This window comes from Bombus huntii, chromosome 13 (genome assembly GCF_024542735.1).
Source record: "Bombus huntii isolate Logan2020A chromosome 13, iyBomHunt1.1, whole genome shotgun sequence".
Classification (NCBI taxonomy): Eukaryota; Metazoa; Arthropoda; class Insecta; order Hymenoptera; family Apidae; genus Bombus; species Bombus huntii.
In genome coordinates, this window is record NC_066250.1 from 5,696,245 (window position 1) to 5,722,362 (window position 26,118).

Consider the following 26,118-nt stretch of genomic DNA (forward strand, 5'->3'; position numbering starts at 1 on the left):
TGATCTACAGTTCTTTGGTAAGCTCAGTAGGCTAGCTTAGCGGAGCACTTATGGCTGATTTATACGAACCATTACCACTAGCAGTGACCCAATAAGGTTATCCGCCAACCTCGGTGAACCAGATCAGTGGCGCTCTTAAAGGTTGATTCACAAGACCCACCGTTAGCCTTAAACCGTCCTCGATTGTGAATCTTATTAAGGTCGATGATGATACTCTTGTACTTGGTGACTTGGAGATCAATAGCGGACTACTACAGTGTTATTATTCCTGCTATTGAATACGAATATGATTGTCTATGAATATTTTGATTGCGTTTAATAATATGGGCAGTTTTATTGTTCTATCTCTGGATAAGACGAAGAGGTTTGCTTACTACGAGACAGTTTCAGTGGCAGATAAAAATGTGACTGAGTATAGTAGGAATGATTTTGAAATATGAAGTGCAGAAAGAAGGCTACTCGACTCGAAGACGAACTGAGAAACATAACTCAACGACTATAGATACGCATCTTCCACATATTTTAACAAACGTTCTATTGTATTTTGTAACTTTTTTCACTTTAGACCGCTTGAAGCAAGGAAAGCACTTAACTCCGAGCAAATTAAACTCAAGAATAGAATTGGATAATTGTATTCAGAAATTGTATCAGTTAACTCGATAGTATTAGCATAATATTAGTAATTATGATTGTGCGCTATTGCGCTATTGTATTCTTAAACATTCGAAACTCGTTCTATGCGTCTCTTTCATATGCACTTTGGCCGCTTTAAATACTAATCTAAGAAGAAAGAAGTTTCCCATTTGCCATTACGACAGCAAGAACGGGAATTCTTAGACGACACGTCGTTAAAGCGTGGGCGTAGCTTTTAACTACAGTTTCCGTGTTATTAGCGCCGGCTAGTCGTTAGCCAAATTTTTCCTGGGCAAACTATTCAACTCGTAATCCGAACACAACAGTGCTAAAAGCTCATCGTCGTCCTTAATAGTGCGCTCTGAATACGAGCCAAATATTAAAATCTCTTCTCGCGGAAGGCAAAACTTCAAAGACGCGGCGGAGCGGTTCAGAACGAAGATTCCAGAAGATTAGCCGGGAAGAAACGCGGAAATTCGGTGGCTCCTAGACATCGAAAATCCGCTGCAAAACAAGGATAGAGGCGAGATAGTTCGAGTGAAAGGTACTGAAAAGGTGGAATAAGTCGTCGAATTGGAAGATAACGAAAGGAAGGGGGACAGGGGAAGAAACTGAGCAGAACTGAAAGTGGAAAGACGGTGAAAACTTTAGGTTGAAACGGTTAGAGTGCCCTTCGGAGCGAGACGGTATGAAGATATCGAGGATAGGGTCTCGAGACGAGTGGCAGAGTGAGAGGACTCACGGTGATGTGCAATTAGGAAAATTGAATTCCGCCGTAATTAACTTTCTTAATTAATAGAATCGCGGGATTGTATCTTTAATCTGGCCGTTGGAAGTGCTTCTGGCAGCTTCTGTCACCGAACGGGAGAGAATGTGGCTTGGCTCCGACTCGGGATGAAACCAGGAACAGATGAAGACGACTGTAAGGGACGAGGATAGAGAAAACGATAGGAAGACCGGGATGCAAGATTGACGAACGTGCAGAGAACGTGGAAGAACAGGGAGAAGAAAGGGATAAGACAGGATTGTTGCAAGACGCAGAAGCGGTGGCGACGATTGCGAGCTACTCTGGGATGGGTAGTCGCTGTAAGTTTTGATATATGCGCCAGGTTATTTACGATCGCATAAGAATTAGCCCAGACAGTAAGCCGGTCTTTCTCTAGCAAAAAGCTGACTTTGTGCCGCGGACTGGCACTGTAGTCCACCGGTTTTTGCTCGTTCGCTTTCGGAAAAGTCGTTAAATCTCGCGCCGCATTCGACGAATCAGCCAAATGACGTTTCTTGCATCCTGTGGTTGTATCGATGGAAGTTCGGACGACGATAATTTCACTCGCGTGTCTCAACTTCTTCGATACGGTGCGATGGTGTCATTCAAATCTGTAGGATATTTCGACGAAGCTAAACAATGCAACGAGTTAATTGATTCTCGAAAGTGTAGTTGTTCGTGTAGTATCATTTCGCTATATCTCTTCAGTTATACGTTGAAACAATAGCCCTGTCATGGAATTATTCAACTCATCCTCTCGTTTTTTGATATCTTCTCTGGCTGATCTTATGGTACACAATATTTTCTCATTCTTTCGTTATTATATTAACGACTAATAGTCTTTATCCGCCTCATAATATACAACAAACTTGAGTATTCTATACGAAATTGAAGTATAAATTTGAACATGCCGAAGCTCGGATGATTCAAATAACCCCATCTTCCGTAGAACAAACCGGGCAAGTGGCGATAGATTCGCGAGACCAACTGTTTGCATTGGTTCGTGGATACCATTTGAAAATTCGTCGGATCCCCGGGCGAGATTGTCACAACGAATTATGCTGGTCGCATGAAAAATTAACGGGGATCGTTTTCGACGATCGACGTACGTTAGAAAGCCAAGCGGAAAGTCATTTTTCTCTTCGTTCCTTTAACGGCCACTGGCAGATTAATTAATCACGCCGTGCCGATTTCGTTCGACCACGCGGCTCGATTAATAAAATCGAACCCCGACTCTCGTCCCTTGTTTAAGTTAACTTGCTCGCCGTGCAGTTAATTACGCCGATCGATGAGCGCCGTATATTTTTGACGTTCATGGAATACGGGGACACACCGTGTGTACTCGTAAAACTGGTTTTGACGAGCGCCTTTAATCCCGGCCAACGAATGAAAACGACTCTGAATTCACGATGAAACGCGTAAATTCGTAATCTGCAAAATGTACAACAACTCGCCGAACTTCTGATTTATGATCCTGGACAACGCTTTCACAGGATTTTCCACGTTATGCCGTGTTATCTGACACATCTAAAATATTATGAGGAAAGTTGTACACGCGTACATTGTATTTTTCGACCGATGTGCAGCAATTAAGAGAATCTCTACTGTTGTTATTCGACCGCTTACGCAGCAGTGAAACCTTGTCAGTCTGTCATCAAACTTATCGGAGTTCGAACGTGGCGCCATGAAGAATAATAAAGCGACTCATTGGTGTTCCGATTGGAATCTCACAAGGAATTGTGCTTCGTGTTGTTTCAAAGGTAAGTCAATTATGATTATATCAATGAATTGATCTTTAACGGCTATCGTGAGTGAATTTTCTGGTCATTTTGTTCGAACATTATTGTCCTGTAATAACATCACCGTGATGTTATTTACGATCGTTGCAAATAGTAACTGGCTTTCTTTTTATAATATTGAATGATCATGAAACACTTGATCAGATTTGTGTAACTTTATTGATTTTCAAACTAAAACAGGGTGCATGGGCATGAAATTTCATCCATGATAGCTAGACCGTAGATATTTATACAAATTTATATTTTTATGAACATAACTAAAAAGGTGGAATTTTCATGAGACTCTGCTTCACGCATCAAATATCATAACGAGTAGTACACTTTCGATATTTTATACGTTTCACATATATCTTCTGTACATTTTAACATCTTTCAATTTTTGATAAATGCATTAAACGATAAGCAGCTTAACGATAGGACAAACTGATTTTCTTTCATGATACCTTTCGACAGATAGATGATCTTTTAATTGGCAACGATCATTTTCTTCTCACTTTGCGTAGATTGTTTACAATTTCACTACGCTTCGATCTCGAATGGTGTTTCATCGAGATACATAATTTACGCGGCATTCATGGCGATATTTATGAGAATATTTTTGCGTCGGAGTAAGCTCGTAAAAATCATCTCCAAAGCGCAGTGACGCTAGCGTTTAATTCCAATCGGGCGGTAATTCTTTTCGAAAGCAGCTACTCGAACCCATAAACTGGTGTGAATTCGCAATTGGGAAAACCGTGCGGCGAATCACTGAAACTCTGATTTATCAACGCGATCGATATCTCTACAACATCGATTATAAAAGCACGAAACGTTGCACGGGCTGTGGTAATGAACGACGCTACTCGTTCGTTTTTCATTCAGTAGCGAAACAAGTATTTTATATGGAAACTGATCGATCAATTTGGGACTTTTTCATATTGCGTTCATACATTTTTTAACCAATCTTGCTGCATATTTCCACCATTTCCTACCTAATTGTGATTTTCTGCTATCAAGAGCTTTTTGAAGTTAGAGAAGATATAAAAGAATCATTGTTAACCTATTTACGATTAGAAGTAGATTAAAGTAAAAAATCAAAAAATTTTGTTTCTGAAGCACAATATAGATCGAAATAAAACATAATATAAAACGAGTTTCAGGAGTCTGCTTTTATACACGAACAACTCAAGAGCCAGACTAGATAACTGTACTTTTTTGCAATTATTTCATTTCCGTTCCTCAGGTGTGCGATTCATCTTCAACACTTAAAAGACAAATGATCTTCCCATAAATTTATCTTTGTAGTGAAACTCTATACATAATAAGAAATTCCAAAATAAATGTGAAAAGGATACATCTTTTTAACATTTTACCTATACTTCTCGATTTGTAGTATATATTTGTTTTTAATTCAAATGGTTTAATTCGAATTGCTGTGAGAAATTTTGCTTGCCTTCAAATTATCGATAATTGTTTCGCCCCGGTATATTTCGCACAAAAGCGTAAAACTTGTGAAGCAATTCGAGTTACGAACGAAGCACAAACAAAACCCTAACACCGAGGACACTGTCTCGCAGCTTCGTGAAACCGGTACAATCCGCGACGAGGAAGATGGAGGGGAACGTCTGCTGGAACGTTGCCTATAAACCGCGTAAATTCGCAATCTGTGAAACTACGAAACGAGTCGGCGAAGTTGTGATTTACAGCGCGTCTCGTCGCCCCGTTTACGGGACAGAAGAAAAGGAATAGTTGGTCTGCTGCTATATACGTATGTATATGTACGCGTACGACGAGGGTGAGTCGGCGGTGGGCGTCGGTTGTTCGGGAAAAATGCGACGTAGCGCGGCCCGCCGTTTTCTCGCAATAACTTCCGAAGGAAAATTCACGATAATAGAGACTACTGCCTGTGAATTCCGTATGCAAGTGTGCTTACGCCACTCCTCTGCTCTCTTCCAGCTCTCCTTTTCACCAAACCTCTCCACCTATATCCTCTCCTTCCTATCCCCTCTTCTCTTTTCCTTTTCCTCTTTCCAGTAAGATCTCGACCGCTCGTGCCACCCTTTCCTTCTCTATTTCTCACCAACGCGACGCGGGTACATGCACGTTTTACCCTGGGATTTTCCCTCTTTCTTTGCGGAGCCGAAACGACGTCCGTGGCGAACCAAGGGAGGCTGAGCTAGACAAATAGTCGCCCCGTGAAATACCGCCGCCTCCTTAAAACTTTAAAGTGTTTCGAGTAATCCTAAGGCACGACTTTAGATCATGAGGATACCTAGCCTTGTCCTTCAACCCTTTCCACCTCTTCTTTCTCACTTTCATTGATACGATTGTTCCTTGTTCTATTCCTTTTACTTTGCATGGTATACTTTCTCTATGGTCGCGCACACGTGGCGTGTACGAAGACGTTACGGCGAATCGAATACAAATAGCCGCGTCCGCTGCTCGTAACGCTCCGGCCGATGAGCTTCATGGAGGAAGGCTCTTGTTCCGCGGTTTGATCGCGGTAGAACGACAATTTAGAGTTTGCTTTTATGGCGGTAATTTGCACTGAACGTCCACCATTACGCGGAGACGTTTGTACGATACTTTGATCGTATTTTTCCGCCAGCCGCAAAGCGATACGAGTTGAGTCATTAAACTGTGTTTTAGTCGGTGTGGTATTCAAAATAAAAGATGTTAAATGATTGGTATACAGAGACGAAGGATTTCAGGGAGCAAAAGGAAAAGAGAAATACGTGGAAAAGTATCGTTCGGTGTGTAGTATAAAATTCGAGGCTTTTAAGAGGAAACTCAATGCTAACCTGGTTCGACGATCAGCATTACAGTGTCGGTTCGTCCCTCTGTTGGTCTGCACGAATATTTTCCGACGTCGTGCGGCGTGACCGCCGCCAGAGTCAATTCCGAGACTGTTCGAGCCGCGCCTCTTTCAGTCTCCACGTTTATTCCCCCTCGCGCAGCCTGCAAACACAGGAAATGCAACGTGAAATTCGGTGCACGACGCGCTAGGAAAATCGCTCGCGACGTATCTTTCTTTCCTTTCCGTTTCTCTTTTTTTATTTTATCGTGGCATTTGATGGAACAACGGTTACTTGATTACACCAATAAATTTGCGAATTACCACCTACATATTTACGATTAATAGCGATTTATCTCGAAAGCACACATTATCCCACGAACGGTGTTCACCGGTTGTTGACCGTGCGAATATTACGATCGAAATATATCGCGAGTGCGGAAAATTAAATAAATCTCCGGTCAGCCCCTCGTTCTCTCGCCCTCTCGCCCCTCTCGCCAAACGTTCACAGTTTGTAATTTCGTAATAAATCTGCCGAGATGAATTGCGCATAGCTTCCACGAATAAATTTTCAGCAGTTCGCCTATCGCGGTCTCGATCGCATTTTTCATTCCGCTATGAACCGATTTAAACGTTCGTTGTAATTACTTCGATCCGACGCGATTCCACAAACAACAAACACTCTCGAATGTCATTGTAAAAAAAACTGCGTTTCAGTTGCTGTGATTCGCTGTAAAAATTCAGTATGTTTTTCCAATCGTGTTTTTAATCTCCCTCCGATTCTTCCCGATTCAATTTCTCTGGAGAAGAAAATTCGACGCGTGTAAACAAAAATCTCGTAAGCCGGGGAAGAGCTTGAAGTTCGTAGCCGTTCAAGTCGCGTCCGCCGTCACCCAGATGATTTACGATCGTATTTCTTTCGTTCGAGACGAGAGATTCTCGTGAGAGAGGGTGTGCAAGGGGTCGATGTCGAAAGAGGATCCGGTGTAAAAAATTTCATTAGAGTCTGTCTCACGAGAAGACACGAGGCTGTATTACCTGGAATGTTAGGAGTTTGTTATCCCGGAGCCATTGCACGCCCCTGATGGGCCGCGTCTGATACGGGGACAATATGACGCATCTCAAGGTGATCGTCGACCCCGATGGCACCCTCTGCTCCCGTGGACCCATTATGGCAGCCACTGGTGCCGTGCTCTCGTAACCTGTAAACCATGTATGGACAAATATCATACGACAGGCAACATCTTCCAGTAAAAATTTAGTATGTCCTAGATACAGTTGTGTGGACTTAGAGCACACGGTATTTACACATTTCTTGTCTCGATTGCTGTAATTATATAAAATTAAATTCTCTAATATAATATAATTTTAGGCAATATATAGTTAACGAATATTGATGAAGACAATAGTTTGTATTGAAAAAATAATTCCCCATATAATTAATTCGTGTGTGTATTTAGTCACATTCTAAAAATGTATATAGATGTTATACGTCATAGATGAAGAATTACGTTTGATCTCAGTTATGAATTTATAGTAGAAGAACAAAAATATGAAAAATGTGAAGCTTTTTATCAAATTATGCCAGGCGTGCAAGTACCTACGAACGACAGTGCATTTATTTATCACGTTAACAAATTTACTTATTATAGCTATATAGCTATATATATAGCTTATTATAGCTATAATGTAGTTGTAATAGAAACTAATATGACCAACCTCGTTAAGAACGATCGTTCAATTTCTGATCGTATATTGTAGTAATAAAATTGAGGAATTGATCATCACGTTGGCATCTAAATGGCTCATTCATAAATATATACAATTTTCTAGTGAATGGAATAATTTTTCGGGTCGTTCATTCTTTTCAGGGTTTTATTACGGAGACTTGACCAGTTTCGTATATTCCGATTAATGTGCCGTGTATTTAAAAATGCCGTGCTAGGTATGCACGTTCGTTTGAATAAAGATAGCCGCGCGCCATGCGTTTAAAACAATGTTAAACAGCTTATGGGCTGGAGATCCGAGAAGAAAGTAATTACACCGAGGGAGGAACCTGCGGCAAAAAGAACGGAACGTGTTTTATGCCTTTCCGGCTGAAAAAGTAGATTCATTAAAAACCGTGCAGCACGACGAAGTCAAGATTTACGGAACGATGTCACCAAATGAAAAATAGAAAACTAAGAACTACTGCTGCTAATAATTTCTCGCTTTTATTTATCGAAGCCAGGCTCATTAGACTTTAATTAATCTTGGATTAATTGTCGCTTATCGATCTATGGGCAACATTATTTATTAACAGCATCGGATTAAATCGATTTATTTATTATTATATTAATTGGTATAATCCTACTTTAATATTTATTATCCCATCGAATGAAGCATAGTGTACATATTAAAAGATTTTCCCGTTAATGGACCGCTTTAATACGCGCCATTGAGGGTAACCGACGAGTGTTGCGCGATAATTTTACTTAATGAGAACGTTAGCTTTGCCCCTTGAGCCGTGCATACAAGACGGCGCGCAGCTTTACAAAGCATAGCGTTCCAGCGGCGAGAAAGACCGGCAGCGTAACACGGTTTTTCTTTCCTGCAGGACGTATGTACTGTCAAGTTTGTACATTTTAATTTAGAGGGTCGGCACAAGTGGTCGTTTAATATGCGTGCCACCGTGAAACAGCGTGTTCTTCTCTAGCCCGTGCGACGCCGTGTTCCATTCGCCCCAATTCCCGCATTAAATCGAATCACACCAACCTCGTGAAAAGATCGATTTGAAAACTCCGTCAACCAGCAGAAGAAAAAATCCAGTTGAATTTATAGACTGCAAAGATTTCTTGGACCCTTGAGAAAGAACACGCTCAAGGACAGTCTGAGAGGCAAAAGAATCACCACGGGGTAACCTGAAAATCCCTTTGAATGCACCAAGTCGGTGGCAAAGAGATCACAATTACAATTCGAGACTTAAGGCTCGCTATATTAAAACGCGACCTATTTCTACTCTGCCAGTGGAAAAATAAGAAGACAACGAAGAAGAAGAGCGTGGATGGATGGATAAGATGGAGAAGAGAAGGGCTCTGTTCCTCGTTCGCTTCGGGTAGCCGGATCCTCAGTCCGGAAATTGGACTTTGAAGTGCGAAGAAACAAGAGAACCGTCTCACGTAAGGGCAACGACGCGGCCTAATAATTCATTACGAGACGAAAGGGAAAAACAATGGGAGCGGTAGCGCGTGTTTCGCAAGGGATGCCTTTCCCATGGTGTATGTATGATAATGTCGGGACAAGCATACCATACATTATTCAGCGCGAAGGAGATGGCAAAGAGCCGATGACTAAGACTCGTTTAACGCCACGTTCCTATTCTCCAGTAGCCGTGCAAGCACGGTTACGGTCACGGCAGGTGACGAGGAAAAAGACTGGCGAGAACCGGAGGAGGTTTTCCACGACTACTGGGATTAAGGATAATCCTATTAGACTTGAATTAATCCTCGGGGAACTGCATTTCTCCTCGGCGAAATATTCCGTTATTACACGGCCGCGGCAGCCTGTTTTTCCATCGCCGCTCCTGCTTTCTTCAATTCTCGTTCGCTGTTAACTTCGATGATAATTGTCCTCCTATCTTGATGTTTAATTATTATTCGACGTCCTTGGTTGCCATCCTTCATGGACATAAATAGACAACTTGGCGTTCTTTAGAAAATAATCTCTCTTTGCTTTCGAGCTAACGTCTTCCGTTTTTTGAGAATTTCAGATGACGTTTATATCCGCCTCTGATTTTTACTTCGTTTTATTTCGCGAAAAAGTTCCGTAGTTTTATCGCGCAATTTTAATAAATCCTGGACATAACAGGCGTTCCATTTTGAATTCGAGGATTATTATCTTGAGTAGAATTCATAGTTTCTAGAAAATTGTCGGTCTACTTATTTCGATATAAAGTGGAGACACGATATCTTCTGAATGCATTTCTACCATTTTATTGTACTCTTTCGGAAATATTTTCAATCTTTCAACATCTGTAGCTTAATTCCATCAACGACTCGAAGAATATCGTTCGGCTAAATCAATTGCCGATTATTCCCGCAGACTTAATCAAAATATTGAAAAATTCTGGTAGCGTTATATCGCTGAAGTATATTATAAAGTAAATTTCACAATTTTCTACAAACTATAAAATTCTATTAGTTTTTAGTTCAAATACACTTCAATTACGCTTCTTCTATCTAGATACGCAGTAAGTTCTGCTATCTTTAAAAGTTTCAATTTACCAATCATCAATGTATATCCGTTGATTCGCAGTTATCTCTCTCGTCGCTGTAATACTTGGCGTGCAATCTTGTTTAAAAGCACTTTAATCGATTTTCACGGAGATATCTCACAATCAGTTGAGAAAGGGATGCTTGTTTTTCCGCTGCTCTTAAATTTTAACCATCGCATCGATTCGAAGTCGATGCGACGGGGATGAATTTCAGTCGAGAGTTGGAAGCAATAAAGAAAAAGATCGAGAAATCTCGCGTCTCGGGCATGAAATGATGGAACTTGGAAAGAATTATGAAGCGTCTAGAAAGACGCTGCAAGAAGAATCGACGACAGATCCCGGCCGTCAAAGCCAGCGAAGAAGCGCACTTATCTTTAAGTGATTGATGTCGACTGGATCTTGTTGAAGGAATAAGAAGCGTCTATCGGATGATTTTTTAACGGGCCAACAGTGTATAAAGATGGCACGACATCCCTCTTCGCATCAGTAAAATACATCAAACTCCATTAATACCGTCGCATAGTTAAGGGCAGGAAATAGACCGACGTTTGGAAAATTTATCAAACTATTACCATATAACTATACTACACAGAGATCCAATTTTTTTACAGTAAATTTTATTACATTATTTCATAGATATAGATGAGAGGAAATATAAATCGTGCGATGCTTTATTAAAAAATTATTTGGAAAGTACGAAAAAAAGTAACGAGTATCATTTTACAATTAATATAATCAATAGGTATAAATATAGATATAAATGTCCTATTTCAAAACGCTCATCATTTCGAAAATTGGCAGTAAAATGTTGAATTTATTATTCTATGAAGTTCCCTTCTTTTTTTTTTTTTTTTCGTTTCAATAAATGCATCAATTTTTCGTGTGAGTTCGACACAAATGTTTCTTCGAAGTAATCCACGTATTATTATAAAAGTCTAATAACGCGAAATTGATCAACTTGATATTATTTTCTTCGTATTTCCTACTTTTATTATAACTTTTTAATGAAGCTTCGAACTATATATAACCCAAATTTCATGTTATACTCGTGAAACATGGTGACAAAATTTACTGAAAAAATCTGTCCTATATGCATTTAACGATTACGAAAATTTAAATTTATATAGTTGAGTATTACAATTAGAAATGCGGGAATTGGATTTGGTGCGTTGTATAATATATTTCGCGAGAGCGAAATGTGCGAATTGTAGCGGCAAAGTTTCGCTCAATGTTACGAGGGCCGACTGAAATATCTACTAATTTGCTCGTTCAAAAGTTTGTAAATACGTACAAACATGCCGCGATACACCGTATTGCTTTTGAGAGTCGCGTATAATTTGCACGTGGAAAAATTCATTTTCGCGACTTGGGAATTGCGTCGGGCAAAATGCGATTTAAATGTAACGCGTGAATCAAAAGTCGAACGCGTTCCATTGAAACAAACACAACGAAGGATAATTGTACTTGTAAAGAGTTGGGAAAATCCTCTTTGGAAAGTTCTCACGGAATGAAGATCACACGAAGCGTGAATATTGTATTTTTAAATCCACTGAAAAGTGGATCGATCAGGGCGTCTTGGCGATTTAATTTACGAATTCGTATACGAAAAAATCTTTCGTCCTGGGATAGCAGTTGCAGGATAATGTTACAGTTATCGAGTTACCACAAAATGGATGCAGAATATAGAAACTCTGTGCGATACACAAATTTGGATAAAGAACGAAATAAAAGAACTAAAAAAATGTAGAGATTAATTTTGTACGAATATCTGACATGAAAAAGCTTCCAATGAAGTTTTGATTGCATCGTTGACGTTTGCATATCTGCATAGTGCCAGTGTGCAGTATGCAATAAAATGTCAGACTTGCGGACGACGATTTATCGTTGGGTTTTGATTGAAAATATTGTTTAATCTTGCCCCACGTGTATGAAAATATCGCGTTGTCATAGTTATCCAGCTTCCTGTCCGCGACGTTGTTCCGTGCAACCGATAGACTTAAATTTAGTTTGACAAACGCGTCGCTGGTGAAATTAGACGGCGGCGATCTTTAAATTTATCTCCGTGTCTATTAAAATCTCCGACACAATGGCGAGGATACTGTTGGAAACGGAACTAATGGAACTCGTTCGCGGCGGTGTACTATTGGACGGAAATAAACCTTCGTTTTCACGATGCTCACTTACTTATTCGCGTCTGCTGAGAGTGTGGCTCGTCGTAACCCTCCGGTTTGTCAGGATCTGAAAAGGAACAGTGGAAACAGTTAGTCATCGAAGTACCGTTTGTCACGCAATTTAGAAGATTTAGGATTAAGAACAACAGAGATAATTCACGATAAGACTTGAATGGCGTTGAAAATATTTAGAATCTCGTCAAATCACCTGTGCGCTGTACCACCCCATTTGAACATAAAAATTAAGAAACTTAAAAATATTTGGCAAACTTCTAGGGCTCAAAGTATACGATAGTACGAATCATAGATAAAACATCTTTCAGAAATTAATAAACGTTGCTATAAAAAAAAGGATCTTCATTCGCGTCTCTGACTATATCTTTTTTACCAGAAGATTGAAAAATATTGAAATTCGTGAGTGGTCCTGATTCAATGATCAAGTGTCACAAATAATTCTGCAAAACGATCAGATCGATCATTCCCTTTCATGGAAATATTACATTCAGATATTTCCAAGTATTACCATATAATTAAAAATCGCTGGGCGAATACTGTGAAAAATATTCAACCGGGTTAGGAGTCGGCAAACCTATTAAACGAAGACCGGCTTAAGGACAATTCAATTTAGTGGGCGGATTTAAATAAAGAGGCGAACTAGGAGAGTAACTGCAATTACCTCGCACGGACAGCTGAACAGCATACATCATTTTGGGCTCGGTGTTCACCTGGCATTCGTACTTGCCAGTGTCTGTCTTCCTGGCGTTGTCCAGCCTGAGCGTCCACGCGTCGCTACCCGGTGTATGCTGAGGCCCGAATCTCGTATCCGAGCTGAACAGAGTGTTTCCCGACGTGAGAATGTGGAGGTCCTTGCTTCTCATCCAGGACACCTGAAACAAGATCGCGCAGGACGTTGAAAATACATCGTAATGGAATTACCGTCGTGTTAAACACGAACCTGCCATCAGGCCATGCAAATGCTTCTTAAAATTACTTTTCTAGTTTAAGAAGATCAACTTTGAGTTAATTTCAGCCATTGGAAATTAACCTAAGAGTATCCACTAAAATTTACTGTCGTCAATTTTTTCCAGAATCTTGACACGCTTGGTCGATTATCGGCTTAAAATATTTCCCAGTAATTTTACGGACTGTCTTTGGATAAAGACTTGCTTGCCTTTTTCAGAAAACCTACGTTCTGATTTCTACGGTAAATTTTATGCCTTGATCGTCGATATGAGTATTTTAGTATGTTTCCGAATAATTTTATAAATTGCAATAATTTTTGGTAAGATATATGGATAAAGGTTTATTTACTTAAGATATAGATTTGCAACAATGTATTTTCTGGAGGCTTGAACGATCTTCTGTAAAGTTTGTGGATGAAGACTTGTTTGTTTCAAAAACAGCTCATTTTTATCTCTTTGATTTTCACACTTTAGTCGTCGACAGTTCCAGTGTTAAAATCGCAATTTGTCGAAACGAGAAACAAACAGATCGATCGACAAATGCAAGTATATTTATTGAAGCGAATGAATAAAAGCTCGCACAGCAAATGAAGAGTATTAATCTAGCCGACATAGATTCGTCTGATATGTACGACTACAAATGCGGTTTCCTCCCTTAAAACTGGAGCCATAGGAATGCACACTTGCGCCCCGTAAATCAGCGCTCTGTTACGACTTATTTCCTTTCCGCCTCGCTACTTTACACCCGTGTTACGAGCAACGTAATACATAACATAGTAACATGTTACGACGTCGTTACCTTATGGCCGAGATAAAGGATAGAGACTGTTAAAAAGAAAGTTCGGCCGCGAAGAGAAAAACAAGAGGAAAAGGGTGGAAGGGAGATACGTATAGGTGGAATTTAATGGAGCGACGCGTGAAAATCTCTATCGTTTGGAGAGAAAAGAACGAAGAGAAGAGAGAAGAGAACGAAAGGGAACCGAGTGGAAAGTACGTATTTCCTTCGCCTCGTGTTTCCTTGTTCTCGAGCGAAATTTTATTTATCAAGACGAAACGCCGGGTCGAGACGAGGCGTCATATTATTTATGCTGGTATAATTTTATTATCCAACGGCGTAAACCGGAGAGACTGGTTCAACTATTTTTATCGTTTGCAACAATAACGCCGAGTAATTTAAACGCCAGTCCGAGTTAATATACGGTGCAATTACTCTTTCTTGCCGTGGAAAATAAAATCGCTATTTTCTTATGTCACTGGCAAGCACCATTAATAAAACGCAGCAATGAACCGGTCCAGCAGCTCCACGTTCCATAGTTAGAGCCACCTTTGACATATCTTATTGCTTCGGGCTAAATAATTAATCCTCCCCATCCTACTTTCCCACTTTCACTCCACAGTTCTGCTTAGGGGCGAGGGGAGGGGCCGAGCAAATGGGAGTTTACTGATTACTCAGTTAAATTCACGAGTTTCTCAACTCGCGGACTATTTCTTACGAGTTTCCCCGTAACTCGGTTCATCAATTCTTATGAGTTTTCTTCCTGAACACCGGCTACGTTCACGTGAAGAATTCGATCCTTAATTCGACTTGTTCGGTCTAAAGCGGTCCAAAGGTACTTGCGCTTGGCAAATATATCTTCGTCAAGATCACCGTCCACGTTTCTTCCAATTCGACGCTTCGAACGCGATGGCGTTTTCAGCTTCATGAGAAGCTCATTGGGTAGATGTTGAATATTCGTAGTTCGCTGAAAAACGACTTAATTCGACAAATAACAACGCCTCAATGATGCACGGTGCTCGGGCTAGTTGATGTACCGAAAAGACGCGAAAATCACGATGGAAGGATGCAAAGTAGTCTCTATATAATTCCTTCTGATTATCCATTCCCTTTCGCATTTTCGTTCGTCTTGTTATGAGCAAAAGTTTCTGCGACCCTTGACGACAAGTAGCACACCTCTAGTACCGAGGATGCTTCAGAAAGCTGCGCCAGCCTTTCCTCTCGGTGCGATTAATATTTCGCGCGATTTTGACGGCACGAAGTTTAAAGGGCCAAAGGGAGAGGGTGAAATGTCAACGTTCATGGCAGCTGTCGAATACGCTGCTTACAATTAATATTTCTCACGACCTTGTAGACACGATCTTGAGCTTAAAGTCTTTGAAGATTGAATATGATCAGCGAATATTGCCTAAACACTCGATAATACTTCGTTGAATAGACTTAATATTATAATTACGACTAAGAAGTATGCTCGTTATACTTAATGTTTTTCACAATTTTCAAGCAACTGAACTTAAAAACATCGTGGTAACGATCGGGTATGATCAGAAAATGCTGAGCTTATCCGATAACTCGACGATAGTTCGTAATAACGATCAAGTACGTTCGTTACAAATAATATCTTTCACGATCTTGATGATAAAAAGGTATAAAGCTTCATAGGGCCAAGAGAAGAAGGGTGAAGCGATAACGATTCGATAACGTGGCAACGATCGAACATATTCGTTGCAATTAATATTTTTCACGATCTTGAAGACAAGTAGCCCGAGCCTTAAAGGACGAAAAGAAGAAAATGAAACGACGTCGAAGACGGAACGACAGTGGCTCGTGGTAACGACCGAGTATGGTCAGTGAACACTGCTTATCCGATCGCTCGTATTTCTCAACGTTGGACGGGGCAAACGGTGGGATATTAGATATCCGGTTATCGGGCTGCAGTCATTTCCGATCTGCATCCAGTTGCCATTTTCCCATTGGTCGTTTCGCGAGAATGTGAGAGGATAAACGATCGGTCTGAATGATTTGTTTTGGGACAAGGGAAAGAGAAGAATGTGAGAAGGGGACGAGGAGGAAAAGAACGGTCGAAATGGCATGGAAGACGAAGAATCTAAATTGCGATCGTTCTGCGCGCGGCCTGGCGATTTTTAATAATGTCGTAATATCCAGGCAACGGAATCGAACCCGGTCCGCGACGTTTCGTCGCGAGACGGTGGGACGCAATAATCCACCGATGACAAAAAGAGGTACTAGTCCCTGCCTCGGATACATTCAGCCAGCCGTAGATTTATCGCCGTTATTAAAACAACCGTGGCGATACGAGCAGCAACCATGCTCGCCGGACGAGCGTAGATATTATTCAGCGAGAAGAACAAAAGAAGCTGGGATTAATCGGTAATTAAATCGACGCTGGGAAAACCGTAACGCTTCCGATATGCTTTTTATGCACCTTCTTCCACGGTATCCTACTATGGGAATCTTTTTTCAAACAATAACGTGGTGATAAGATACAGATGCAATCTGGTGAATCGGTAACATGTATATTCATCGAAGTTTATTTCCAAGTCAGATACTACAATGTTGTTAGGAACGCTTGAAGTCTCGAGGGATGCAAAGTCCGATGGACACACGGTTTTCGACGCTGTAAGACCTGTTTTCAATGGTTCATCGCTGTGAAATCGCTGTGAAAGTAAAGCACGAATGATTATATTGGTGAAATTAAAGAACAATCTGAACGTTTCCAATTAATATCATGTAATTTCTGTATACATTTTCCAAATTGTTTTCGGTATTCATCAATACGATGATAGTCGATTAAGTAGTATTAGGTTGTCCGGAAAGTGTCTTTCTTTTACAGACACGCCTTTTACAACAACGCATCTTTATACAAACATGAAACCTAATCTGTCGAACGTTGTGATCTTTAGTTTGATGGAACAAAATGGATCATACGTAATTCGACGAAATAATATAAAACGGAAAATGTTGTGCATCCATTATTTCCTTATAAAACGAAAGAAACTTTTCGGACGACCTAATAGTAACAAAGTTAGCGTAACTTCAAAATGTTTCATGTATACTTTCGCGAGCCTGTAGTATCTTCGTGTCTGCTATTTAATTTCAATCTTCTCTCCACAACGACAAACCCAAGAAAACAACCATTTCAGAAATCCATGCTCAAAATTGTTCAGGCAGACGTCGAAGGTAAATCGATGCAGGCCGCGCAGGTCTGCTGGAAATCGGCTTTGTACATAACGAGAAGAAAATTCAGCGCCGCGTGCGGCTGATTTATACAATAATAACGTAAGCAGCACACGGCAGAGCGTAATGGTCCACGATGTGGGGTGGGAAGGCGGAATGTGAGCGGTGGGTCATAACGTTAGGGGGTGAGAAGAATGTACGGCGTGGCAGGGGCTCGGTGTATCACGGCATTTGGTCGTATGCCAGTTTACTCGAGTATACGAGTCGGATGGCACCAGAAATAGAACTGGCTTTGAGGTCGCGGCACGAAGAGAGCAAAAGATGGAAAAACCGTGGCTGGCGAAGGGGGTTGGTGTTTGCTCGCGCGGCTGGCGGGGAGACAAAAGGACGAGGCAATATACGGAGCCGGCATAACCGCTTTCATCTGCTACGTCGACACAGACCAGGGCCGGATAAAAATGCAACTCCTACCAAGCCGTTTCATCGCAACCTTACGAGCCTCTCTGCTCGTTCCTGGCGCTTCTCCTCGAGGAAAGAGCTACCTTATGGCCACCATTCAGGCAGCACCGAGCGACCCTACGTTTGGCTCGGCAGATCGACCGTGCCACCGACACGATTCCCTCTGCTCGAATGTTTCTTAAATTAGACCACGTTTCCGCGTCGCCGCGAGATCGACCTGGAAATTTTCAGCACTGCTTGCAACAATTTCAAGCGTCGCTTCAACTGTGTAACGTCCGTTCTCTTTGCGTCAAAATGAACCTTCCTCCGGGATAAGAATTCCGCCGCGGTATGATTACGAAATAGAGTTCCATTTGCTCGAAATTACGTCGGCAAAGTTTCATCGAATGAGCGATGTTTAAGTTTTTAGTGTTTTTATTTATACGTTTATATAATACGATCTTGTGCTCCGACAATTGTGTCAAAATGAGTCTTTGGGCCTGAGATCGTATCTGAAATCTTCGAATCTGAAATCTGATAAGAATCTGTTTAAATGTTCGAGATCTTGTCAAAGTTTAGTTCAATTCTGATCGGTCGATAGTGATATTCTACATATGATTACTTAGATATCCTATCGATTATATTTTTGATGGAGCGTGTCAATGAATTTAAAGAAGTGTAACTGTCGGGGTGAAACTAAGAGAGAAGAAACTGTGCATCTATGTTTTGCAACGATCAGGTTTCGATTTTCCTTCGCTTGATTAACAAACTCAGCGACCAGAGTTCGATTGAAATTTATTACTCTGTGATTTACAGCTCTCGTCACATTTTCTTTATCCGGAAGATTCAAGATTCAGAAGATTCAGAGATTAATACAAAGTTGAAGAAGCATAGTAAGATAGTTCACAGGAGCTTGAATTGATCAAGCTGCGGACTTTGAAAGTGGTTTTCGAAAATTCGTGTCCGCTGGAGATGAATGAAATCGCGGATCCGGAAAGCTCGATAGATTTTGCTTGTATGGCGTAGCCTGTATTGTAACAGGTGGTAGAAAATCCGAGGAGGTGATCGTACTGTGAATAGAATTTGTTGGAAGACTACGTTTTCAAGAAAGTTAGGTTTATAGTTAGTACAGTGTGAATGTAGTTAACCGGGTCCCTGTGACTTCAGAGATTGTTGACTCTGAAGTAATAATCTCCGGGTTTAATCTGCGTGAAGACTCGATCCCGGCAATTCTAGAACAAACGTTGTTCGTGCGCGAACTATTTCGATTTACTTTCTTCCTTTAATTTACCTCTGTGTTAAGGTTCTGTATTCGTTTACGAGGGGAGATTGAAAAAGTAACGAGGTGTCGTTAAATGCAATTCATTGGCGTTCATGCTTTCGCACGCGTCCCAACACCGGAACACCTCGATCTTCCTGTTAGAAACAGACAAGGAAGTGGCTCGATGAATAAAGTGTAACTTCCTTTCGGCTCCAATTGCCAAAGTCGAAACTGAAAGTTGAGGAAAAGAGCCGAAGTAGCAAAAACGTTCGATGAGCTTTGGCGCTTCACGATGAACCATCGAATCGTACAAACGAATCGCTGTTCTTTGGTTAAATTATTTATTCTCTTTTTGTCGGTCGTAAGAAACGATAAGAATTGCGCTCGTCGACTTCCTTTTGGACTATGCCAGCCATTATCCACACTTTTGAATCGAACCGAGTCGATTCTGCTTTGGTTTTACGCTTCGCTGAAACTTTTCGATGAATAAAAGCCAGCCAGATAATTTCGCGAAACGCGTCTTTCTTCCTATGAAAATAGTTACCAAGTGTAAGTTTTAGTTTGTTAATTGTTCTATCAAAGAATTATATATAATGGAGGAAAACATTGAGTTTGGGGAAAATTGAAATACAATTAAAAAGACATATACTGATTCGAATGAACAAAGACACATCACTGATTGATATGAAAAATTTTTATTCAGAATAATTTATATTTATCGATAGCGTTTATCTGGAAGCAACATTTATTACCAAATATCGTGATATAATTGCAAAGAAATATGTATCGATTCAGGTGGTCCTACTTGATTAAAAATTTCCATATGAAAATAATTTACGTCATAAATTTTCATTTAAAAATAATTCAACTATCGACATCGTTTATCTGGAAGCCATTCGATCACTGGACGAATAACAATTTCCAATTTTAACAAAGTGAAAGAGGCATTCTTTTTCGTGTGTGTATCGATGTGAATTCTGTTTTTAAAAATAATCTTCTATAAAATGAAATCAATAAAATTTATCATAAGTCGAATAAAATAATGCCTGCCACTGTGTTTAAACATAGTGGCAGCACAGAGAAAGAAGTGCATAATTTTTTGCGTCGACCAATACGAAAATGCTTGCCGTCCGTTTTTTAATCCGATTTCGTTTATCGAGAAAAGTCGAATATCGTCCGTGAAAAAAATTGCATCGCCGACGCGAAAAACGACATACACAGCCCGTCTATCCGTCAAAGCGGATTACGCGAACCGGCTAGCGCTGCTCGTCCGTGATTTTTTCCAGCTTTCGACAACCACGACGCTTTCGAAATCGTCGAAGGTCGAATAATTAACTCGTCGTATCGATTATAACTTGGCCGTTCACGGAGAAAAGAGAATTCGCTCTCTCAGTTTTACGTGATTTGCATAAATCAAACTCCTTCATTTATTAATTTCTCGTGAAAATTTTGTCTTTATGAATATATCGTTGCAATTTTTCACTTGGGAAATTAACGATCGATTAAAAAGGAAAAAAGGAAGATTTGATTAACGCGAATCGAGTGGTATGAGAAGTTGATTAAAACGTCGATTCGATGGAACGAAGAAGGTTGTTGTTATCTGGTTAGCTTCAATTTTTTAACGAACACATCGAAGCCATTGATGAGAAACGTGGGCGCGGCATATACCTGACTCCGACTAACCTAAACTAATCGGTGACCAACAAGGTTCCCGGGTCACTGAGCTTTTATCGATTACCTTTCTTGCGTTACACGTTGCTTTGGCCTAGACGATAATGCCGTTCGATTAACCATGCGCTTCTGATATCCTGCTCAACTCGAAATCGCTCGAGGAGATTTCAAAGATTATCAAGAAACGCTACATATTAATTTCTTTGACTGAAGCAAACCCAACTTACTTATCTAAGTTTAAAAATCCTGTAAAAATCATTCAACAACTTTCTGAGGAAATAATGATGTTTTTAGTCCTCGACAAAGATTTTTCTTCTAATTAAACAAAATCAAAACCACGTACCTATGTAGATTGAAAAATACAATAAAAATCATTCGACGAATTTCTGAGGGCCCAAAATGATTTCAACTCGTGCATGAAGATTTTCTGTCTAATTACAATAGAACAATATATTTAAGTACAATAAAACAAAATATTGTATCTACAATAGGTCTCAAAAAGGATCAAACTGACAGCTGAGTTTCGATCTTCGATAAAGATTTCTCCGTTTTCTGATCTCAAAAAGATAAGACATCGACGAGTTGCTTCGAGTTGGTCATAAAATCAAAGGTAGAAATACGAACACGCGTCCACGTGATCGAAGGTAATTAAAATACACGAGGATCATAGAACTGGCAGATCATTTGCATACACGCAACCAGCCATAACATTTAATGATAGGATTGTTCTAATCATCGAATCCAGTCATATTATTTAGCAAACGCGATTTAACATATATGATAAGCTATAAATAGTGATAAGTTCAAAATAGAAATGATGTATTGTTCCCAGTAATAGTAATGGATACGTATGGTCAGTATTTTACTAAAAGGTCTCAAAACCCAAAAATTACTAGCTTAATCGTAAAACTAAAACGTTCTTTAATCTTCAAATGTATCAGTATATAATCGATATTTTTCTACTTGAAGCATTTACAATTCCAAACCTATATATGCAGGAAAATTTACTTTTCCTAGCTACGTCAATATTCTGACAAACCGAGGATACATTCTCGCCTTTCGTTGTGTGCAATCAATTGGATTTCGCTGTGTAAGTTGCCAGTGGATTATCGTCTCGTGAAATTCACGTTTGAAATTCCAGAAAAATAAACGGGGAATTCCGTGTTTGGAAAGCTCGGAGTTATTCAGAGCGTGCGGAGAAGACGTTACGAGGAAAAAAGAAGAATTTACGATAAATTACGTTTTCATCCGAGTCACGGCTGAAGTTTGAAAGCGGCTCGAATTATCGTCATCGTCATCGCTGACATTCCGTTTCCTTCTCCAGAAAGCGCTCCATTTCGTGAGAATTATCCTAGCCGCGGAGTAACGCTCGCATCTAGGCCATGAATTTATCATCCGCGCGGCGCAATCTCGCCGCACTACTCCTCCTTAAGGCGTGTATTAATTTTTCAAGAGGCCGGCACGCTCGCGATTTCATAATTCACGAGTCTAAACAGAGGCTAATGCGTCTGCAACAAACGAGGCTACATAATTATACCAACGCAGATCTATTTCTTCGTCTTGCCGCCTTTCCTTTATTCATTTTTTCCACCTTTTGCCTCGTGGCTAGAATATAAAAGGTGTATCGTGCAGTACTTGATAAATAAAAGGGCCACGCGCTCGTCAGTGCGATTCAGTTGCGAAAGAAGAAACCTCTGTGAACGCGATGAAGAAAAGAACGCATCTTTCTCACCTTGCTCGTAAAGAGAGTGCAGATTCGGTAAACGCAACGAAAGGAAGGAAAAAGAGAAGGCAACCTAACTGTCGACGTAGTTAGAGAACTAACTTCATTAGGACATCAAAGACGCCTTGCCAACGCGTCAGAGGGATCGCGCCGATACGCGATGATAGAAGGAAAAGGGAAAGACGCTACAATGAAGAAACGAAAGGGAAGGAAATAGAAAAAAGAAGTGTCGTAACCGTAATTTGCCCGAAGCTCGGAACATGAAAGTAGCAGTAAAACGAAGTGCGTGCAGTAGAAGTGGATTGTAATTGTCAGACATATGTTTCGACGAACCATGAAGGAAAGTGTTATGCGAAATGTTCTTGGAAATGTATATTTTCTTTGTATTTGTTTTACGCAGAAGTTGAACATCACCCATTACGTTTTCTTATATTATATATGATATCTTCTATATAGTCGCTCATGAATGTATTTGATGCATGTATATGATACATACTATAGGAAATTTTTATAAACATAAAATATTTTAAAATTTCATTGATTCTCTAATGAAACACGATTGTCATGATTACGTTGGTAAAATTTAAGACCAGTTTAAAAATGTATATAAAAGTTACGAGATATTTGTTACAAACATTATATGATTATATATTTGCAAAAGGTTTCTACAGGCGCGTAAATATTTTCACGAGCTACAGTAATTTGTTATATTGGAGGAGAAAAAATAGCGTGAAAATTCAATTCTAAATGCAATTACGTATTCACCGCGCAATCAATGCATGGAAAAGGCGTGAAATGAAAGGAACCTGTGTGAGCTCGGCAGGAGAACAGGTTAGCTGTGTAGCAACCATGGTTTCCGAGGAGTTTAGGTGGTTGAACAGCGAAGTAGTATGGCTGCCTGTCGGGTAAATGGAGGGCACAAGGGGCTATGCGTGCACCCTCGCGACTCTTGCATTTTGCATACTGATGAGCCCACTTTCAAGCCACTTCGCCTCCCATTTCCTTTTTTCAACGTTTCCTTGTCACTTTTCGAGTTTCTGCTCCCTTCTGTCTTGTCAACATTACGCCACCCCTTGACAATCGCCACGAGGATAGCAAACAAAATATTCTCTCTTCTTTTTTCGTTGAAAAATCCCTGCAATTTTTATCATCGTGTTTCATTCTATTCTGTTTAACTGTTTTACAAACTATCTGTCTTTGAACAAATGAAATTGCATCAGAATGAAGGGAGGTGGAAAAATGTTTCGGATTCAATTGCATACGAGAATTTGGAATAGTCACCCTTTCGCACGGCTTTTGTAACGCATTGCTCTTTCATAACAACGATATTTTGTTGTTTGACATTGCCATGGGAACACGCGAGATTGTTATGCGGTGCATTTATGCGAATAATACGATTGTCAAAAGCCGAATCTCGCAGCTTTTACAACCGTCTCTTGCTGTTCTACGTTATTACTATTTCGTCAGTTGTATTTCGCGCGAATATGCTGACACAGTAACTATGGTCCACGATGAAACCGACGACCAGCCGCAGTAGTAGTGGAACGTCCTAGTCAGCCATCGTAGCCACTGGGTTCTCCTTCTGTTGTTTCGTGCGATATTTCCCAAAATTATCATCTCCTTGATAAGGATGTTTTAAATAACCAACGAGGACACTCTTAACTCACTTTTACGTAGTATATTGCCTACATACACTTGCGTATATTTTATATGCCTTTATAGCTTCGAGGAAGTTTAACTCGTTTAATATCTTGCTCGAAAAAATAAAGAGCTTTCATAAAGTCGAGATATTTCTAAATTAATTATCAACATTCAGGACGTTTAATTACTAAAATTAATCGCATTTTAAAATCTTCATAGTCTGCTATTCAATTATGATAGATTTAATCTGAGATTACACACAAGTGCATGTTAAGCTTTTATTCTCTTGTCACGCGAAGGTACTTGTAAGTTGAAACCAATTTCAGTAGAAACAGATGATGTTAGTCAGCTGCTACTTATTCATTTCCCCTCCTTTCTATCGAGACCGCGAAAATACCTGGAAAAAGAACCACATTTTCTTCTTGGGACTCATTATTTCGGCTAACCGATAATTTCCTCTTTTTTCTTCGCCGGATAATGACCCCTGACAAATAGGAATTCTCGCGTAACCGTCCTCGATCGATTGGAAAGCAACCAGGAAACTTATGCAGCGATTTCTACGCGTGCTTACTTTGTCGGTCATTTATAATGACGACCTACTTTGACATGTTTAGAATTGTCCCCTCACTCAATAGTTAAGATATCGGAAGATGATATTTTCTTTTTCAATGATGATCAAGTATCGAGTGAGCTCTTCGCAAATTTAATTTTAATTTTAACCACTAAATTACATATGTAATGTGACAATGTAACTTATCACGTTCTTCACATAAATTCTTCTGTTATACTGGTTCGCTTCGATCAAGTGAATAGAAGCAAAATGATCCTAGATTTATATCATTAAAAAGTTCATAGTCACAAGAAATGGTTATAACAGTTAATCTGATACAAGAAAAGCAATTCTCTAATTATCTTGAGTAATCTAATTCTCATTTTCATTTTCCACAGAAGGAATAATTTCTTTGTTTCTTCCTGTCGTGTATCAAACAGGTATCGATTATTGATTCAAAGTCATTCGAGGTAAAGAGAAATATAAAACCACGTGAACTTGGTGAAATGAAAAATAGGGAAAGAAACGATGAAAACGGTTTATACGGCAGAACGTCATTCGAGCGAGATGTAACGTGTCCGGGCTTATTTTCCCGTGTTGCAAATTGTACGATCTGGGGAAAAGAATGAAAGGTTGTCGCCTGATTGCTCCGCTGAGCAAATCCACGAATGCGTGGATGTCGAATTTCGACCAACTCTGGCCAACGGCTGGATGCAACGCAGTTGTCGTAAATTCGAAGAGTCATCTCTCTGGATTCTCTACTCTATTTTTTTTTTTTTTCATCCTGTTTTACGTAAAAATTTGGGGCAAACAGAGGATCGACGTTAAGAGCGCCAGTTATCCAGGTTTTTCGTTAACAACGAAACGAAATTCGAACCGGCAACTGGTCGATATAGTTGTGGAAGAATCTCCGTTGTCATTAATCAGCGAAACGAAGTGGTCGAACGTTGATACGAGCCAGGTTTCGCCAGTATTTTTTGAGTAATGAGGGTAATATTTACGTTCGGTTCTGCGGTGAGAGACGCTTTTCACAATGGGAACACAATCGACACGCTAGAGGATGAAAATTGCGTGTCGACCAGAGAGATGGAATATCCGCCGGTCCGCCTATGAATTTTTATTTTATACGCTTTCAACGTTTTCGCTGGAAATAGGCTACAATTTTTCTGTCCCGGCCGGTAGGTGGACATCCGGTCTATCGATGACGTTTTCCACAATACCGAAAAGCTGATGATTCCATCCTGTGACGTTGAAAGAGCCGAATATTCTAGCTTCGAAATAACAGGCATAATTTTTTCCTTTCTTTCTCTTTGCTCTATGATTCGTTATCCTTTCTTTTTCTTTCGACTCCTTTCTCTCTTTCTTTATTTCTCTCCGTTTACGTCTTCGGCCTTTTTCACGGTGCTACCTACGTCCAGCATTACATCATCCAGCAATAATATGAATAATGAATATCTTCCATTTCATAACCCACGGACATTATATTCAATCAAAAATGATCACGT

At 40.1% G+C, this 26,118-nt stretch overlaps 2 protein-coding genes across 9 annotated transcripts in view; one reads left to right on the forward strand and one right to left on the reverse strand.

Moving 5' to 3' along the window:
• The window catches only part of LOC126872395 (basement membrane-specific heparan sulfate proteoglycan core protein-like), a 291,064-nt gene that overhangs the window by 192,142 nt on the left and 72,804 nt on the right, over window positions 1-26,118 (forward strand). The gene's annotated exons all lie outside the window — the stretch shown is intronic.
• LOC126872393 (uncharacterized) overlaps window positions 1-26,118 on the reverse strand; it is a 116,649-nt gene that overhangs the window by 7,565 nt on the left and 82,966 nt on the right. For both annotated transcript variants that reach the window (XM_050632297.1, XM_050632298.1), the window contains 4 exons: window positions 13,071-13,281; window positions 12,408-12,461; window positions 7,010-7,173; window positions 5,979-6,135 (listed from right to left, as the gene is read on the reverse strand). In XM_050632297.1, coding sequence (XP_050488254.1) covers window positions 5,979-6,135; window positions 7,010-7,173; window positions 12,408-12,461; window positions 13,071-13,281 — 586 coding nt within the window. The remainder of the gene's footprint in view (window positions 1-5,978; window positions 6,136-7,009; window positions 7,174-12,407; window positions 12,462-13,070; window positions 13,282-26,118) is intronic.